The sequence below is a fragment of the Anopheles stephensi genome, chromosome 3 (genome assembly GCF_013141755.1).
Source record: "Anopheles stephensi strain Indian chromosome 3, UCI_ANSTEP_V1.0, whole genome shotgun sequence".
Lineage (NCBI taxonomy): Eukaryota > Metazoa > Arthropoda > Insecta > Diptera > Culicidae > Anopheles > Anopheles stephensi.
The window spans coordinates 527,501-545,326 of record NC_050203.1 but is presented as its reverse complement, the minus strand read 5'-3'; the positions used below and the strand labels follow the sequence as shown (position 1 = coordinate 545,326).

Sequence of the window (17,826 nt, the reverse complement as noted above, 5' to 3'; positions counted from 1 at the left end):
CGTTCTCGATTCTGGTAGTATTTTTATTTACATTGACCCTGGATTTCCACTAAAAAATTGTAATTTTTCTCTTGTAGGAAGCACAAACTCCCCTCGCTTGCTTATTTGCTATCTGTCATACCTAAACTGACAGCTTTCGATTTGCTATGTTTTTACCGTTTTCCACTATGTATTGTATGTATGTATGGCTATGTATTGTAAAATGTTTCTATAAAACGCATAACAAAAATTATTGATAACAAAAACTTTATAAGAAATAAATTTTCTTATAAATTAAATAGAGAAAAACACCGTGTAAACAGATTCGAGCGATGTTTTTGTTGACAGTTCAGGTACACTACACACCTGAATCGTAACTTTCAATTGGATCATTCTTCTTTGATGAAATTCAACGAAAGCGTTTCACCAACTTGTATTTTTGCATTTGCGCTGTATTCTCTATTTACTGTTTAAGTATTATATTTTACATAATTAACTTCCTGAGACGGGTTGTCAGGTAGGCGGTACGAATAGAGCAAGATTTATTAAACTTTTAAATCGCCTTTTTTCGACAAGAACAAGCAAAACGCTTTATTTAACAACGTTTTTGCAGGTGCTCTTATTGTAAACCTTCCAGTTTGGATTGGTGTAAGAATGCATTAGCTCTAGTGGAATAGTAATGCTTCGCTTACATTTTGTATCCAACGTTCGAAAGCAGCTGACTTTGCAGTAGGGAATCTAGCGCGCGTTGTACCTTCGGATCATGCAGCAGTCTTGAGGTTGGAAGAAGATTCATGTTCAATCGGCTGCTTTCGTTGCTGATGTTTTCAGTTGAAGTGGTAGACTTTGCGAGTCCGATAATCGATGGCTTGTTCATTATGTCCAAAATTTTCTTTTGCAATTCTCGCTCTGTGTCCTGCTTGGTCTTGACCGGAGCAGCGGGAATAATTGGCGGTATTAGCGCTGATGCTGTCGTGGTATCGACATCCTCTCCCAATTCTAGCCTTATTTGCAATTCTTTGCGTTCGGTAAGATACTTGATCAGCCTTTCGTACTGTAAAACAGTCAGCGGACGGTTTGCAGCCAGCAGATTGATCATGTTCTGTATCGCTTCTGGGTGTTTTTCCTGTGTCTGGGAAGGCTCTGCGTGCAATGGCACGGACTGGGAGGGCGGTGGAACAACTGAAGGAGCTGCATGATGGTAAGCAGAGAGACTGTGCGGTGCATGCTCGTGCCTTTTCTTTTCGTTGAAATTTTTTACGACGAAATTTATAGCATCATCCGACGGCATGTTGCGATGTTCCGCTGGTATGCCGTGCAAAACGTTCACGGTTATACTATTGCGTTCTTGATTCTCCGGTGTAATCACGATGCAGTAGTATGTGCCTTGCGATGCTCTGTTCGCGAGTACTTTGCCTATCGGAACATCGTTGTTAGGGAACAGCAGATCGACGCTTAGCCCCGCACGCTTCAAACGTGCTTCGATCATCTCGGCGTAAGGTCTGTGCGAAGCAGAAGAGAATATATTAGTTCAGTGAGAAGGCATACTACAAGAATCGATACTAACGTTAGCTCCTTGTTAACGACTATTATCTCACAATCGTTGCTTTCGATACCACGAAGCGGGGCTTGTCCGATAGGCGTTTCGGGGTACACGCTACTCAAATCGGCCACACTGTACTGCAGCGGATGGTATCCGCGCTTAAGTGGATGAATTACATCAACAGGCGAACGGTCCCGGGCTGCTACACCCGGAGCGGCTGTTTTTGCATTTGGAGCGGGTGGTGCTCCCCGAGGAAGCAGTCCCTTTTTTGCACGATTGTCATTCGCTACCTTTACCATCAGTTTGCGTCCGTTGAATACTTTTCCATTCATAGCCTTGATCGCAGCTTGGGCCGCTTTTTCGGTGTGAAACTGTATGAAGCCAAATCCTCGCAAGAGTGTCATATCTTGGTACGGCTTGCAGTCTTTGAAGAGTTCTTCGAACTCTTCCAACTTGACCTGCTCGCCCAAACCTCCCACATACACTCTCGAATTTATCGGTGGAATATTCGCCATGCTTTGGAGGATACGCAAGCTTTATTCTTAATAGCGAATCAATCTTCTTTGCGGGGAATATCAATCAATTGATCAATTACCACTGAAAACATGCGGTGTACACTTTAAAGTAGGCACCGAACAAATGCAAATCGAAGATGCAGATAAACAATAGAATGACAGCTCTCGATGACAGCTAGCCGACAGTTGACAGCAGCAGCGTTTGTAAACTGTTTGTCGAAATAACTGAATTTGGCGGTAAAACATGGTTGTAAGCAATCGTGGGTAGATTAGTGTGTTTTAAGTGAAAAATAGTTCTTTTAGTGATAATTGCTGATGACGTGATGTTTTCTGGTCTTTAATTATAAGCTTGCATCAATTTTCGAGTTGGATAACTTCGTAAATTCGTTCGTGACCAAGAGGCAAACAGAAAGTGTGTGCGTGTGTGTATGTGTTTACAGTTCACGGGTTTCGAAGCGTGCTAAAAGATTTATATCGAAAAATTATTCGCCTTTCCCTCAATCTGATTGTACAACGAACACTCCAATGGATAGGTGAGTCAAAGTAAACACATTCTCCCAACATACATATCCGTTATCCGCTTGCTACGACGAAGTGCATCCGCTGCACCGTACATGCGCAATGGTGTTTATGTGTTGAGACCTATCGATTTTCGATTTCGCATCAACTGTCATTGTTTCTGGTTGTGGATGTTGTTTCGCGTTTGGAAAACTTTGCGGCGATCGAGATATTCGCTAGTAAACACACATCCGAGCAAAAATGTAGAACGATACAGTGGCCACATTTTCCCTTAAACAATTCAGTTGCAGTATTCATACGGAGGATAGTGGGAGAGATGTGCGAACGGAATCACCACAATGCAGCAGAAGAAAGAAGCAGCTCTTGAACATAAACTGTTGTACTACTAGCAAGAAGCGAACTGCATTCCGTCGGTGCCGTCCAGGTGATGGATTTTCGAGGCCAGAATCTTCCAAACTCAAACCGTGCAATGCATTCACACCTTTAAGTGAACTAAGGTCGGTTGTAGTGTAGGCAAAGACGAATTCCTTTGTTTTTTTTAAGCACTAAAGAAAGATTGTATACCCTACAGACAAATACACATAATTGGACCGAGTGATATCTGCAACTCGTTTGAGGCAAACCAAAGTTTTCCGCGTGTTGGCAGAAGCTGTATCCGATACAGTGGACAACTCAGCCGAGCGTCGTTCGTAAGTAAAATAAATTCTCCCTCACGGCTGAGCTGGTACTCGATGGCGAACATGGATCGGGTTCGTGTGGATGGTTCCAATGGTGTCCGATTTACGGCCTTCCGTCCGAAGGGTGGCTGCTATCCGCATGGTGTATCGTCACCGTACAACAATTCGTACATTGCATCCACGTCGGAGTCCATAGGCCGACTGCCGAAAAGTGACATCAACCCGAACAAGGCGGTCTTTACCATCGATTCGAAAACGTCCCGAATTTTGATCGTCAACCGGAATGCCTGCGAGTTGCTAGGATACAACTCGAAGGAGCTGTGCGAAATGGAGTTTACCAGCCTACTGTTGAACAAAAACAAGATGCACGTATCGGCTTTGGCAGAGGGCCAGCTGAACAGTGAGGACGGCACGGTGATAATCCTGAGCGGAAAGGTGGTTGAACTGTGCACAAAATACGACAAGAATGTAGCCGTTTCGCTGTGGGTTCGGCAGATCGACACCGAGGGCCACAGATGCCTAGCCGTGGCAGAACCCGTGGAACGACGAATAGCCCAAGTGGTGATCGATCAGGCTGGGTACATTTTGTCGGGCGATAACGAGGCCTTGATGCTTTTTCAACTGGACTCGATCGATAAGTTTGTTGGAATGGAAGTCGCGCTACTAATACCGGCCATCCAGCTACCCGATCCAGATTCCAGTCTTATCGCGAAGCATATCAGAAAACAGAAAGCGACCGGCAAAACACAGGACGGTGTTTCTTTTCCGCTGTGTTTGATGATTTCACGCCACGAAAACGGCACCGACACCACGGACAGTGGACTCTCCAATCCCGGCGCACTCCTGTACATGGTCACGATCTGGGTGTACACCAACCTGTCCGGGTTGTTGGTTATCGATGAAAATTCCGTCATAGAATCGTGTAACCATCACTTTTCCATGCTTATGTTTGGAATTCCGCAAAGCAAGACGATCGGGGAGCACATCACCAAGCTAATACCCAACTTCGGCCAGGAGAGCGATTGCTTGACGCGAAGTCGAAACGCGACACTGTCCTCGCTCGATAACGACGAATCGGAAACGGAAACCGATCACGTGGAGCTGGAGAACAGCAAGGGCGATTTCCTACAATCGAGTGCATTGCATGATATAAAACCATCCCACTGCGAAAGCGTCAGTCCGGCGAAGGAACCTCGCAAGGTGTGTCTAGATTTTACGAATGCTTCACAAACCGGAAAGCGATCGTCGTTCAGCATGGCTGCTGTATCGAGCACGATCCCCGGTGAATCAATGACAGAGGACCATCCAGTCGCAGAACAAGTGGTCGCAAATGGTAGCGAATATGTGACCGACGAACCATTAAACCAGCACAACATAGTTGTGGTGGTGTCGGATAAAATGGTCTACGTAGAGGACAATAGCGAAAACAATCGAAATTATGCAAACGTATCAATCGCACAAAACTCCCATGCCTTAAAGGTAAGCCTACATGAAAGATTCGTTGCGTGTGCGGATAATTAACGATCGATTCTTGTTTCAGCCGTGCACTTCTTCATTAGCGCCAACAGCAACAGTAGGAACAGCATCTGAAAATGTAACAGTATCAAGCAATGTATCAGCAGCAGCAGCAGCAGGAGCAGCAGGAGCAGCAGGAGCAGCAGCAGCAACTGGTAACGAAGAGGTAGCCAATAAGTTTAGTAGTGTCTTAGCGTCGGAAGATTATGTGAACCTGCCGGAAAGCGATTTGCTCACGCCAGTCAACGAAAACTCACTGTGCATGAATTTGCTACACACCAAAAATGTGTCCATCAACGAAACGAAAAGTCCGCTGTACACTTCGGAGGATATAAACGTGGCCCTGCTTAAGGACAGCACGCCGGCCAGCGCGCCCCCGGTTATGGTTACTCCACGCTTTATAAAACCGTTCGAACACGTTAAGGGACAGGGTTCGCTAGGTGACTTCCACGCCGGATCAGCACAAACGTCACTCGGCCGGCGGTATTAACGACATAATCCGGCACATGGCAATATCTACCAAACGGATGTCTTACGTGGACGGGAAGTACAGAGGAGAGGCAATTCATTACGATGGCAATGTGATCGATATTATCTACACCATCTCCAGCCAGATGCTGCCCTGCGGTCGTAAGGTCTATTGCATCTGGATCAGTCGAGACCCGGAATCTTCGTACAACAATCTGGAAGAGGCGAACGTCACGCTTACTTTTAACAGTATTACCAGCACGATCGACAACTCGCTGGGCCAGCAAGGGAAAAGTGCGAATGCGGCGACCGCGGCAGTGAACGCCAGTCAAAGCCGACCGAACTCCGTATCGCTGGTGTCGCAATGTGAAGAGGAGCAGGTGTTTGGAGAGTACAATAAACACTACACAACGATAAAGCAGATCGGCAAAGGTGCGTACGGGTACGTGAAGCTGAGCTACCGCAACACGGACCGCCTGCTGGTTATATCGAAGTTCATACTGAAGGAGAAGTTGTGCTCCAACTTTATGATCGCTACAGAGGATAAGAAGGAAATCCCGATGGAAATATATCTGCTGACGCACGTGAAGCATCCCAACATCGTGACCGTGTTCGATGTGTTTGAAAACGAAAAATTCTTCCAGCTCGTCATGGAAGTGCACGGTTCCGGGATGGATCTGTTCGAGTTCATCGATCGGCGGCCAGCGTTAACGGAAAAGCTTGGGTGCTACATTTTCCGCCAGATTGCCAATGCGGTCGACTATCTCCATTCGCTAAACATACTGCACCGCGATATTAAGGACGAAAACATCATAATCGACCAGCATTTCCACGTGAAGCTAATCGACTTTGGGTCGGCCACGTTCATGCAGGAGGGCAAGCTGTTTTCCACCTTCTACGGCACAACGGAATACTGCAGTCCCGAAGTGTTGGCCGGAAACAAGTACGCCGGTCCGGAGCTGGAAATGTGGTCGCTAGGGGTGACGCTGTACGTGCTGATGTTCTTCGAAAACCCGTTCCTGGACATCGAGGAAACGCTCAAGTCGGAATTAATTATACCGCAAGAGATTAGTCCCGAGCTGGAGTATGTGTTGCTGGCGTTGCTCGATAAAAATCCCAAAACGAGAATAACGATGAAGCAATTAATCGTTACCGAATGGTTGACCCAGGACATCAATCCAAGCACGTTCAACTTTGCGCAAATTGTTCCCTGCGAACCGTACGAGGTGAACCCGGAGAAGTACTACAACGGACAGATTTACTCCAGCCAAACCGGACTCTCCACATCGCCGCACAGTCTGTCGTTGGTGGACGATGAGGATGAAGGTGACGATGAGGATGAGGACGAACCGCATGCCCACATTGATGATTCTTTCGTTGATCCGGAAGAGCTGCAAGACGACGATGTTTGTCCGTTGTCGCACGATGATGAGCGAACGCCGGAACGATCTTACGGTATATGCCATTTCTTTATCCTTGCTTTAAGGTCGCATTTTGATGTTTATTTCTGTTTTTCCTTTCCTTTTAGAAACATACAGTGTGCGCGATACGCATGCTGCTAGTGCTGTATTGGCCAAAGGAATTCAGAATCTCTCTCTGCAAGAAAATAATGACCCAAAATCGTCTGCTTCCTGCACTAGTCAAAGCAGCGGCAAAACCGATCCCGCGACAGCTGCCGGCGTAGTTAGTACAGGTAATTCAAATCCTTGCTTCGCGTACCACGGACATCCAGTTCCTGTCGTTGTTTCTTGCTGTGGTGGTGGGGGGGACTCTGTCCGACTCTTCCTTAGTAAATATTCCTCCGATGGTTTGTGCTGGTGGTGACAGCGAAAGGACGATCCGCCAAACTGTCCCCATCACCAGTATCAGCAGTCCCCTTGTATGTGTTACCGATTATGTTTATAGCCCCAATATGTTTGACTGTAACGTTGAGCGTGTGGTTTCCGCCGACACGGCAACGAATGTTGCGCCTCCCTCGGCGGTGATACCAAACACCCCGTCGATGTTATCCCTCCAAGCAACTAGCATAGAGGACAATTTCCGGCAGTCGAATAATAAGTTCCGACAGTGCGATTCGAGTTGTTCGACTACGCCGTCGCTTGCATTGCCCACTTCCTCCATGTTGATGTGCACCATAATGCCCTACTCGGTGCTCAATAGCGGCGATAGTTGCTGCAGCAGTGTCACTACCATGAGCAGCTGCTGCAGCTTTGACGAACACCATTTGCATTTCCATTGTCCGGGTGACAGCACCAGCAGTAGCGCGGCCGACACGCCAACAAACTGTTGCTCGCAAGAGCTTACCCAATCACAAATCAATGCCAAGTCGCCGTTACCGAGGAAGAGTACGTTTGACGATGCGTCCTCGAACTTGCTTCTGTTGGACGCGCGCAACTATGCCGCCTCGTCCTCGTCGACCAGTCCTTGCAGTTCGCTGACTTCGTCCAAATCGGAGAATAACATATTCGATGGCAACTTTGCCACTTTCAGCTCGATATACGACGTGGTCAGCATGGACAGCGTAACCGATGCGGGCAACGCGACTGCTCCCGATCTATCGGTGATGCTTCCCTTTCACGGCTGTGCTGTCACAGATCTATCACGGCCTCCGCCGCATCCATCCGCGACAGCCCCATTGCAAGACATGAACGTCGGTAAGTCCGTTGGCCAGGCCCGATGGCGCGTAGGGAAAAAATAGTCTGAATAATTAATCTAAAATTCCACCCGGAGGGGAGACTTGCCGGTGGAATGTGCTAACTTTAAATAATCGCACGCTGACCTAACTCTAACACGAACACTCTACTTAGCATACTCTTATATATGGCAGTATTCTAGAGTCCTGGCGAATCTGTGATCATTTTTTTTTACCGCGGGCTACAGCATTATTTGCATGGATTCTTGCGCCCCAAAAGCACACAACCGTTTACGACGTTTTTGAGAAGGTTTTATTTTGCTACAAAACGAGGATGTTAGCTTTTTTGAATGATGATGCGTTGTTGGAACATTTTATACACCGAAGATCATTTATTTGCTCGACGAAAGCAAACACCGCATAGAACGCAGCTGCAGCTTGTTTCGTTAGTGCGTTGCGTTGCCGTCTGCAAGGTACTCGTCCAGATTGAGAACGAAGGGGAACGAAGCAATTTAGCAGGCAGAAGGGGCATGGCAATGTTTGTGGCCAAGAAGCTATGTCTATCTATAGGAAGTAGGGCGCCGCTTCGCATCGACAGTTGATAGAGACATAGGTCGAATGCCGCATCCAATCATCCCTATGGAGTGCAAATGTGGCCTCTGTGTGCCACTACTCACTTCAACCAGGGTTGCCATACGGTATGATTCTAAATCAGATATTCAGATCACAACTGATTTGTTTTACTTGGTACATTTTCAGTATCAATTTAGAAACTATGAAAGACTTTTAAGCTTTGACCTGTTTTGAAATTATAGTTTGACTGTAAAATTCTTCCAGAGATCAACGAGATTTAGATAGGAATAACTGTGGGTGTATGAACTTTTCAACGATCTTTTCCTGGACTTGCAAATTATTGTCCTCTGATCCCAATGTCCAATACTTTTTTGCCTAAAGTCAACAACGAATTCACATGTTTAGTGCTGCTGTAGCTGTACTACCCAAAATTCGTTAAAAAGAACGCCGCAAAGATTTTAATGTTCCTGATGAATGATTACTAAGCTGGAATTTCGAATTTACACATTCTTACTACGGAGAAAGACCACCACTGGAGCTTAGCAAGGAGCCTTCAGCAGAGATGCAATTAGGAAGGAGTTGGTGGAACAGGTGGAGAAGTCCCTCTTAGGACATACGTAAGATAGGGAGCATGTTTTTAAAATTTAAAGAAAAAGGTATAGAACGCCGAAGTGAATATGGCAACCCTGCCGTCGTTTCTTGGTGTACAGTCTAAGTTTACGTTGCGGTAGTGTGGTTGATTTGCAATCGGGTGTGTGTTTAGTTTCTTTTTTCGTATGCTTGTGTTCTATTTTACCTCTACTAACGACAATTCGTTCGTTATCTGTTGTCTATCTGTTGTTATCTTTTAATTTCTTCACCCGGAACGGCTGGTACGATTCCGAGCTTGTACTGTTCGCTGTTGCAAATGGCGAAGGTACAGCAAACACAGACCTAATGAATGAAGAATGATAAAGAAAGGCGGATTATTTCAATTGTTGTCAAATTAGATCAGGCAGAGGTGCAGCAGCAACCGTCCGGCGAACGTCACGAGCTAAGCGAGAGTGATTCTTTAACCGCGCTCGAGGAAGTGGCAGACTCCACGAATCGAACGAAATGCAATTATGGCGGGATGGTGATGAAGCAAAGCTTAAAGGAAACAGACAACCTGCAGCAACAAACCCATCATCCTGGCGATGGTGACAAAAGCAATAGTGAAAGTTTAACAGGTGGTTGTGCACTGCTTGAGATGAACCTTGCGGGCGCGAAGCAGGATGAGAACGGGCCCACGATCGATAGCGATTATGACCACGACAGTTTCGAGGAGGATTGCTAACGAATGCTTTTTATGAGCAGCAATTACAGACACACGTTCAAATACGGCCTTTTGCTATCGAAAATGTGGCGAGAATACTCATTTACAGTAAGTGTTACTATCTGAATTCTTTCATCTACGCACGCATTGCATTCACAGTAGCGCGTTAGCAGTAGGTCTTTAGAGTGGAGAAGCATAACGCAGCTTGGATGAGACGAAAGCAATGGCAGGCAAAAACAATAGTCATGCTAAAGCATGCTCCGTGTAGGTTAATTAGCACAATTGCTGGCCCCGTCGTGCTGTGCCGTTAGTCAGAGGACACCACGCTCGCGCCATTAGTAGAAAATGCTGTTTCGTCTCCATCTTTTAATCGTCGCTGCATACGTACTATTATTATACGATATTATAGAAAGATACAATTTATACCGTTGTTACAACACATGATGGGATGATAAGAAGAAATGTATAAACAATATCCAAAGAAATGTTATTAAAAGTTTGGCGCGAACTACACTCGTTGTAAATAAGAGGAAAAAACGAGCCAAGTTGTCTTTCTACTATTTGCTCCTTTGTGTACAGACTTTTCAGTGCCAGATGCAACAGAGTAAGTAAAAAGTCCGAGTACAGTAGTGTAACCTTTCTAGTTAAATTTCAAACGTAGTGCGTGCATGTGTAGTGACAGTAGCCCTGTAGATGCAGTGTGACTAGGTAGATTTTATTATTCTTATATATTTTAACATGTCTCAGCGTTGCTGAGAGATACATTTACATTTCTAGTAATAGATACGCTTTAGTAACTTTACGTTACGCTTTCTGGTTTGTTTTGTATTTCTATTTGGTTTATAGACATTTCAACAACTCTGGCTATGTTTAATGTGTTCCCTACAACACTGTTTGATTCTGACCCTTGTTTTGAGTCCGTACTACCGCCCATCTCCTATTATGAAGCATTTGCTTGTTTTTTATTCTTTAAAGTGTTGGTACTACACAATAACACACGACGGTTGTCTCTACATTAATCGCAAAACAAAGAGCGTATGATGCACTGCCATCCTCTGTACGAATTGCCATTAATTGACCCAAACTGTTTTGTGTTTGAGAGCACGTGGTTCAAAACTACGATACTTGTTGTGTTCGTCTTACAATCTAAAATTATATTGTCCCAAGTGTTTCCGTATTGGTTCCCGGAAATGTACATTCTACGCTTGCACAACTTTTGAGTTAGTCCTAATAATCGCGGCAACTAAAGCTCAGCTCTCAGCGTAGAGTGAAAATTAAGATAGCTGGGTCTCGCTGTGGCTAAAGTATTACAATCATGATGCTAATTACTTCAATTCAGCTGTGGTTGGCTTCGCCAGCGGAGGGAGTACATGGAGACATTAATTACAAGTAGTGTCCTTTATTTGTGAGATTGTGAGTGCGGAACGGAATGTCGCGACGCGTGACGATAGCTGAAAGATTCCATGAGTTGCTGTGAGTAGTAAGTGTGGTCGGGTCTTTTGTGTCGTCTTTCCCGTATGCCTTTTCTACCAAACCAGCCAGGCGGAAGTTTGGTTTTGGAAGAGCATTTAAAATATGTCCAGTTCCAGATTGTCATCGTTTCGATCCCAATAGCCTCCCTTGTAGATCCAATCGTCCTGCTTAGTGTGTGGATTGATGTCTTGTTTGAACCATCTGCAAGACACAATGCAAAGTTGATGATTCAGCTTTTATAAAAGCGTTCCGAACGGTCCGCTTGCTTACCTGGGGAAGATAACCTGTTCCTCCTGTCCCTTTTTGCTCTTCTTGCGATTTTCGCGCTGCTTTTCTTCGAGCCGCGTTTTCTCAGCCGCTGCTCCGTCCAGATCGCCCTGCTCGAGCTTTCTGATGTCGGGCCGGAGACGGGAATCGGTCGGGCACAGGGCACGTGGTTGTTTCATGTGCTCCTCCAACTGATTCAGAGACATGGCAAAGTTTGTAAACTGGTAGTATTCGGCCGTGTTGGCGGGGCGCGACTCTGCTTGCCACAGTGACACTGAGTTGGGAATGTCGATCGAATAGGTGGAATCACTTTTGGGGATGTCTCCTTCTGATGGTTCTGGTGGGTCGTCCGGCTAAAAAGAGAGCGAGAGAGAGAGAGAGAGATACAGATAGAGAGACAGACAGAGAGAGAGAGAGAGAGATAAAAGGCAGTCTAGGCTTACTTCCTGTATCGAAAGACTTTTAAAGGAGCTCATTTTCAAGCTGTTAAGCTTGGACAACACTTTGCGCGGGGTGTTGCCGGGCGATTCGTTCGGGCTCTTGCTTCGCTCGTCTGCGTTGCGCTTGAATTTGTGAGCATTTTCCTTTACGTATTCCTCATAGGAGCCGTAATCCGTACATTTGATAAACTCCGTCCATTTGCCGTAAAGAAAATGAGTTTTGCGTTTGCTAAGATGAAAAACAGAGAACCAAATTATCCCACCTGCTACGGTTCCACACCATCGCCCGGAGTGACTTACTTTCGATCGGTGATGTAGCCCTCGACACGATGCAAATCTTTATTGTTCCATCCGGAGGGTTTGAAGTTGAGCGTAGCCTTCAAGCCGTGCTGGTGGCTTACGACCTCCATCATTCCGTACTGCTCGATCCACAGCTTGCCAACGATCACGTTGTGCACGCAACAGTTCACATTGCTCCAGGAGTATGCCTCATTGAGCTTTGGGAACTCCACCGTCACAACACCTTTGGGCTGTATCTCGACACTTTTGCCCCAGAACTTCAGCTTCGGATGAATGGAGCCGTGAAATCGGAAGCTTTCCGAATCGGCGTGGAATGCGGAAATTGGTGGATGATGAGACACCTGTTGGGTAAACATAATAGAAAGGGGATGTGGTTAGCTCCTTGATTGTTTTGTCTCTTAAGGTCTTCGCATATGATCCGCATATGACAAACCTGCTCGCATATGATCCGAAATTCGGGACGAGTTAGCTCGTACGTTTCGCCCAGTAATGGGATTGAAGGGCTTTCCCAGGCGCTCCCAGTTGGAGGCCAGCGCCGAAACGGCAAATGCGGAAACGTACTTCAGTCGCTCCAACGGTGTCGTTTGTTCGGAAGCTACACGGAGCAGCTTAGCATACTCCATGTATTCGGTCATACGCTGCAGAAAGCTAAAATTGTGCTCGGGGTGAGAAGAGCGGTGATACAGCTAGATAAAGGCCGGGTCCAGCCGGATCTTACCTGAGTGGCTCGTTAAACACCACTGGCATTGTGATTTTGCTAAGTTCCTTTCCGATGCAATTCTTTAGTACGGACCAGATGTTGAAATCATTGCGTGAGAACATAGGGACCGGAAGCGATGTTCTGGAAGTACATGAATACGAATGATGCTGTACTGTGCTCTACTGTTTCCACCGCGAGCCAGCGACATGAGCCTTCTGCTCCCCAATATGGTGCGAAAGAGTAATGTGAGTAATGGCAAATAGCGTACAGTCGCTTTAACAGGTGTGTGGTGGTAGTGGTGCGAATATATAGTGTATATTGTTGATAGCGAGCGATAGTAGAGTCTAGTTTACTCAGTGTAATGCTGCCTGCTTTTTACACATACAGTTTGGCTGTGTTTTGGAGTTAAAATGTGTATTACGGTGTGCCTTTCATGCTTGGCTGGGGCTAAATTTGTTTTATACATTCCGCGAATAAAGACTTCCGTTGTCTCTCTATGTTTTTCGGCATGCGTAAGGTGTACTGTGCAATATTAGTATTAGCTGTTGCATTTATTCTTTACAATGTTTTGTTAGCCCTTGGGTTACTATTTAGCGCTCTCTGCGTATTTTGTAGCCGATGCTGTATTGTTTTTATTGAAGGGGGTTTCGCATTAGAAGATCAATTGGGTTGTGTTTCGTCAAGTGTCACTTGCATGTGTCAAGTGTTGAATATGTCACTACTACAACGGTTTAAGTTTAAAAAAACTGTAACCATTCGTGAGCGATAAACAAGCTCATAGCCTACGTAGATTGGTAGCTAGTGCAGAAGGCGAAAGTATACGTTAGGAAAATAGGTTGGGATTATTACACATGAATTAACGGCATTTAAGTCTAGAAACACATATCATTACAACAATAATTACAGTAAATAGAACACACACATACACAAATATAGTACTAATTATGTATGGAAAGCGCCCGTTTATAAACGGTTTCCAACAGGATCCACAGAGACGAGGAACGGGTGATGAATTAGAAAGAGTGTCCATAGTAAAACATCGACTAGAGAGAGTATGTAGTTGCATATATGTGTGTGTAGATATGTGTTGGTTCCTCGAAGCATAAACGAATCGTAACGCACTGAGAAAGGTAGAATAACAATTACACACACACACACACACACCCTGTGAAGCGTGCTGTTCTTGTATTTTGGGTGTGTGGTTGGATGGGTGGGTGGATGGATGGGTGGGTGGATGGATGGGTTGGTGTATGCAAAAAGGCTGCGCTTTGTTGGGAGAGAATAACAATGAAGTCATCGCAAATTGTTGTAGGTTATACATATATGCATTTATATATAAATCGTAAACTATAATTGTAATAGTTGTTGTTATTTGAGGGGATTAGTATCGAGGGCATATTGTTTGTGTAAAAGAGAGATAGCTTATATGCAGCTAAAATCGGTTGCGAGGCTAGTCGAACAAAACAAAACAAAAACGTTACATTACAAGCATTTTGTTATATTAGCATTACGTCATATTTACCTGAGATTGTCACACTGGCCATTTTTTTCATTTACAACTCTCTCTGCCATATTAGCTGAGCTGAGCGACTTTTCTCACCAGTGTATATATGAGCAGATTTAAAATGCCAAAATAATGGGAAAAAAGTACTTAGAAACAACCGACCGTCACACAACCCACTCCGTTTTGTTTTTGGGCCCGGTATTATTAACTTATTGCTGCGTTTGTTCGATCTCTCTCTCACTCCCTCTCTTCTCCTTATGGGCAAGTTTTGTTTGTTTAACGCTTCCTGTTCCCGATCTTATCTGCTTCGCGTTTTTCGTTGTTTCTAGTCCCCAACAGACGCTTTCATTTGGTCACTATCGGTTCCATGCAAAACTAAAACACAAAGAATCAGGTCAAATTATTTGTTCATTGATAATTCTCGTCTGTTTGGTTTTGTTTGCTTTCATCATCGCTAAACAATTCAAAATTAAATCCAAACCATAGCTTAACTAATACACACTGAAGCGACAAAAGGAAAATAGAACCTGCTGCTAACAACTGAGAAGGGGAAAAACAACATTCTTCTTATCATCACAAAATCCTCTGCTGCATAGAAAGACAGGTTTGTAGAACGAAATATGCAATCGACCTTGACTTTTTTGCTGTTTGTGTGTGCTGCAATTCACATCAGCAGCATGTTGCATATTCTCTAAATTATGATGGAGAATTCTGGAGAGAGGAGAAGTATCAACATGAACTTGTAACAGAGGCGCGTGGTACACAGTGTTAACGAGCAGACGGTTTTGCCGATTACAGTGAGACGATAAGAAGAGGGAGGGCATACAAAACATGATACAATCAGCAAGGATACACATGAAGAGCATGGGGATGAGCCGAAGAGTTGAACAATGAAGATGAAGGATGAAAAACACATTCAAAAAAGACAGAGTAGAGAGAGAGAGAGAGAGAGAGAGCGAGTGAGATGAGAGCGAGTAGAAGATTGCGATAGCGCTACATATGTCATGTTCAGTAGGCTATGCTTGCTACCCCCATTACAATGGAGACGCCAAACACGGTTACCATCGATCTCTCGGGCGGCGCATCGATGGTGGCTGGATTTTTTGGATTCAAATACTTTGGACAACAACGACAAGAACAGTGTAACAGTGCTGCACTTACACTCGCCTTCCTTAAAATCCTAGTCGAAGTCCTTTGAAATGTAAGCACGCGCGTGCGGTCACTTTTCCCATATCGCACTTACAACACACATTAGCTACCGTGTCCCATATTCCCATACTTTACGACCTTAATGATTACGGAATTTGGGGCACCACTGTTCGGAACCATTGCACCGTGAAATCACTTGCACCTACAACTTTTGTTTTCGTAGGACCTTTAATCAGCAGTTTTATATTAGCTACCACGGTCCCTACACTTATTTGAATACCACCAGCACAAACCACTTCCAAGCACAATCACGAGGTAATGCTCAATCAGTGCGTTTTACCGAATGTTTTCTACTGATTATGTACTAAACCTAAATCCTCTCTCATCTTTGGGAAGCGAGCAATAGCAAGTGTTTGTGTGCGTGTTAGTTAGGACAAGAAGCGAGAAAGTGTGTGGTGTAAAAACCAGGCATGCGCAATGGTAGGACTGGGCAATCTCTCTTTCCGTGATCGATCAAGTTCTCCTGTGAAACAAGTGGCCATCGAACTGGCCCTATACCAACGCCCTACACCGTCATTTCGCGATCAGTTCCTCCAAGCTTGTACACTACTTATGCCTTGTAAAGAAACAGAAAACATGACTTTTATGCTCATTCGACAGTATGAGTGATAAGGCGAATATGTTGCTTTTTGCGAAATCGGACATTAATTCGCTTGTTGAACTAAAATTAGTGTTCTCAAAATCACCTTTAACCCCGTCATGTTGAGCCGAGCTGGAAGACGAGACGGTCCTCTTTGCCAATTGTTGTGCACTGCTGTTTGTGCTTGCCTCTTGGCAGAATGTACGTTATCTTTCGCTTAGTTGCGGGTAATTTTTGTCGAATTTTACTCACTGTATGCAGTACAAACACCACAATTCACTTTAGAATACAATTATTTTCACCAGATGTACCGCCCGCCGGGCACGAGTGCGGCATTTAGAATGAGCAGCAGCCGATTCTCTTGGACAGGAGTACCACCTGTGCTCGAAGAACTGTGCGTTCGCTCCTTAAGGCTCGCGTGTACATGCTCTCTGGCACTGTTTCGTGTCGAATTCTCATTATTTTCATACTCTTTTCTAAACAAAGAAGAAACGCTTGAATGGAGTAGGCCGAACATAGTTATGTTGCTTCATTTAATTACAATCGAATTAAAATCATTTAATGTTTTAAAATGTACATTAATTGCTGCAGTTCTTCCTCCTGGCAAGACTCCTGGAAATGTAATACAACATCAATCCCGTTCAGCTTGTAAGTTGGCCCGTTTGCTGCGAAACACGTCTGTAAAGGAGCAATATCGAGACTATGGTTAGACACGTCGAGACAAGTGGAAAAACAGAAGCAATTGGAGCTTTACTAAATTAATATCAGTATTTTATATAAGCTTCTTTGAATCATTAACAATTCATTAGAGGGGTCAGAAAAGATTTTGTTGCTATTGTGATCATCATATGAAACTTTACGCGCGAAAACGACTTACTCTCATAAACATTTACCTGTTTTTCGTGGCCTCCGTCGCCGGATTGATCATTCGTCTCGTGTTGTTGAGTCACCTCCTGGTTGCTGTTGTTTCTGATGGCATGCCTTCAACAACAAACTAACGTGGTAACAGTGTTTCTGTAATAGGAACAACACATAAAGGTTAATTCTGCATGGATAGGTAAAATAGTGTACACTTCACAAAATTTTATATCAGATATTATTAATAGCAATACGAATCACGGCAAATTCATAAGAGGTGTCAGAAAATAAGATTTGCTAGATTAATCATCACATGAAGCACTTAATGAACCGAATGTTTCTGAATGCATTTACCTGCTACATGTGGGTTCCTGTTGCAGACAACGACCTTTCGGCCCGGCGTTGTACGCCTCCCATGGCGCTAACATAACCTAAACGCGGCTGTGTTTGGTTATAGAGAGGTTTTAAGCCATTTTTGGCACGGTTTCACTCACACAGTTATCATCTTTGCAGAAAGCTATTACGGTGGTTGTGGATAATGCTGGTGCCGTAACTGAAAACGCTCCATCTTCATAGTGTTTTATCGAAGAATTTTTAGCGATCCGTACTCCCAGACGACTGCGATGAAATAGAAATGGTATTCAGCTTTTTTCTCATTTCCGCTATTCTCTTCTTTGCTGTCCTGAGTGTACATCGTGATGGGTTGAATACTTCAAGTATTGTCGGAAGATTGTTGGACGAGTGTCGGAAACTTCCGACGGATTTGAATGTGTCGATGAA

The 17,826-nt window shown here is 44.7% G+C and overlaps 3 protein-coding genes across 3 annotated transcripts; 1 reads left to right on the top strand and 2 right to left on the bottom strand.

Moving 5' to 3' along the window:
• Window positions 1–423: 423 nt before the first annotated feature.
• On the bottom strand, window positions 424–2,202 carry LOC118508914 (nuclear receptor coactivator 5). The gene is made up of 2 exons (XM_036048776.1): window positions 1,547–2,202; window positions 424–1,481 (listed from the first exon to the last, which is right to left on the bottom strand). Exons 1-2 carry the CDS (start codon window positions 2,035–2,037, stop codon window positions 668–670), a joined length of 1,305 nt encoding a protein of 434 aa, XP_035904669.1. The 5' UTR covers window positions 2,038–2,202; the 3' UTR covers window positions 424–667.
• Window positions 2,203–2,256: 54 nt separating this feature from the next.
• LOC118508910 (PAS domain-containing serine/threonine-protein kinase) lies at window positions 2,257–10,251 on the top strand. Its single transcript, XM_036048771.1, is given in 8 exon segments — window positions 2,257–2,297; window positions 2,386–2,570; window positions 2,841–3,053; window positions 3,128–4,712; window positions 4,774–5,187; window positions 5,189–6,671; window positions 6,745–6,909; window positions 9,411–10,251. Coding segments are annotated over 7 exon segments (4,194 nt in total). The 5' UTR covers window positions 2,257–2,297; window positions 2,386–2,562; the 3' UTR covers window positions 9,737–10,251.
• A 158-nt stretch (window positions 10,252–10,409) lies between these two features.
• Window positions 10,410–17,681, bottom strand: LOC118508912 (oxysterol-binding protein-related protein 2). The gene is given in 11 exon segments (XM_036048772.1): window positions 10,410–11,389; window positions 11,459–11,808; window positions 11,899–12,124; window positions 12,196–12,536; window positions 12,629–12,688; window positions 12,690–12,843; window positions 12,914–13,036; window positions 14,418–14,485; window positions 16,295–16,866; window positions 17,082–17,202; window positions 17,401–17,681. Coding segments are annotated over 9 exon segments (1,443 nt in total). The 5' UTR covers window positions 16,310–16,866; window positions 17,082–17,202; window positions 17,401–17,681; the 3' UTR covers window positions 10,410–11,283.
• Window positions 17,682–17,826: the final 145 nt, after the last annotated feature.

Excerpts from the sequence above, each read along its gene's own strand:
- LOC118508914 (XM_036048776.1), bottom strand. The coding sequence starts at position 2,037 with ATGGCGAATATTCCACCGATAAATTCGAGAGTGTATGTGGGAGGTTTG. Across the intron at positions 1,482-1,546 it reads GTCGTTAACAAGGAGCTAAC|ACCTTACGCCGAGATGATCG; the intron begins GTTAGTATCGAT and ends TGCTTCGCACAG.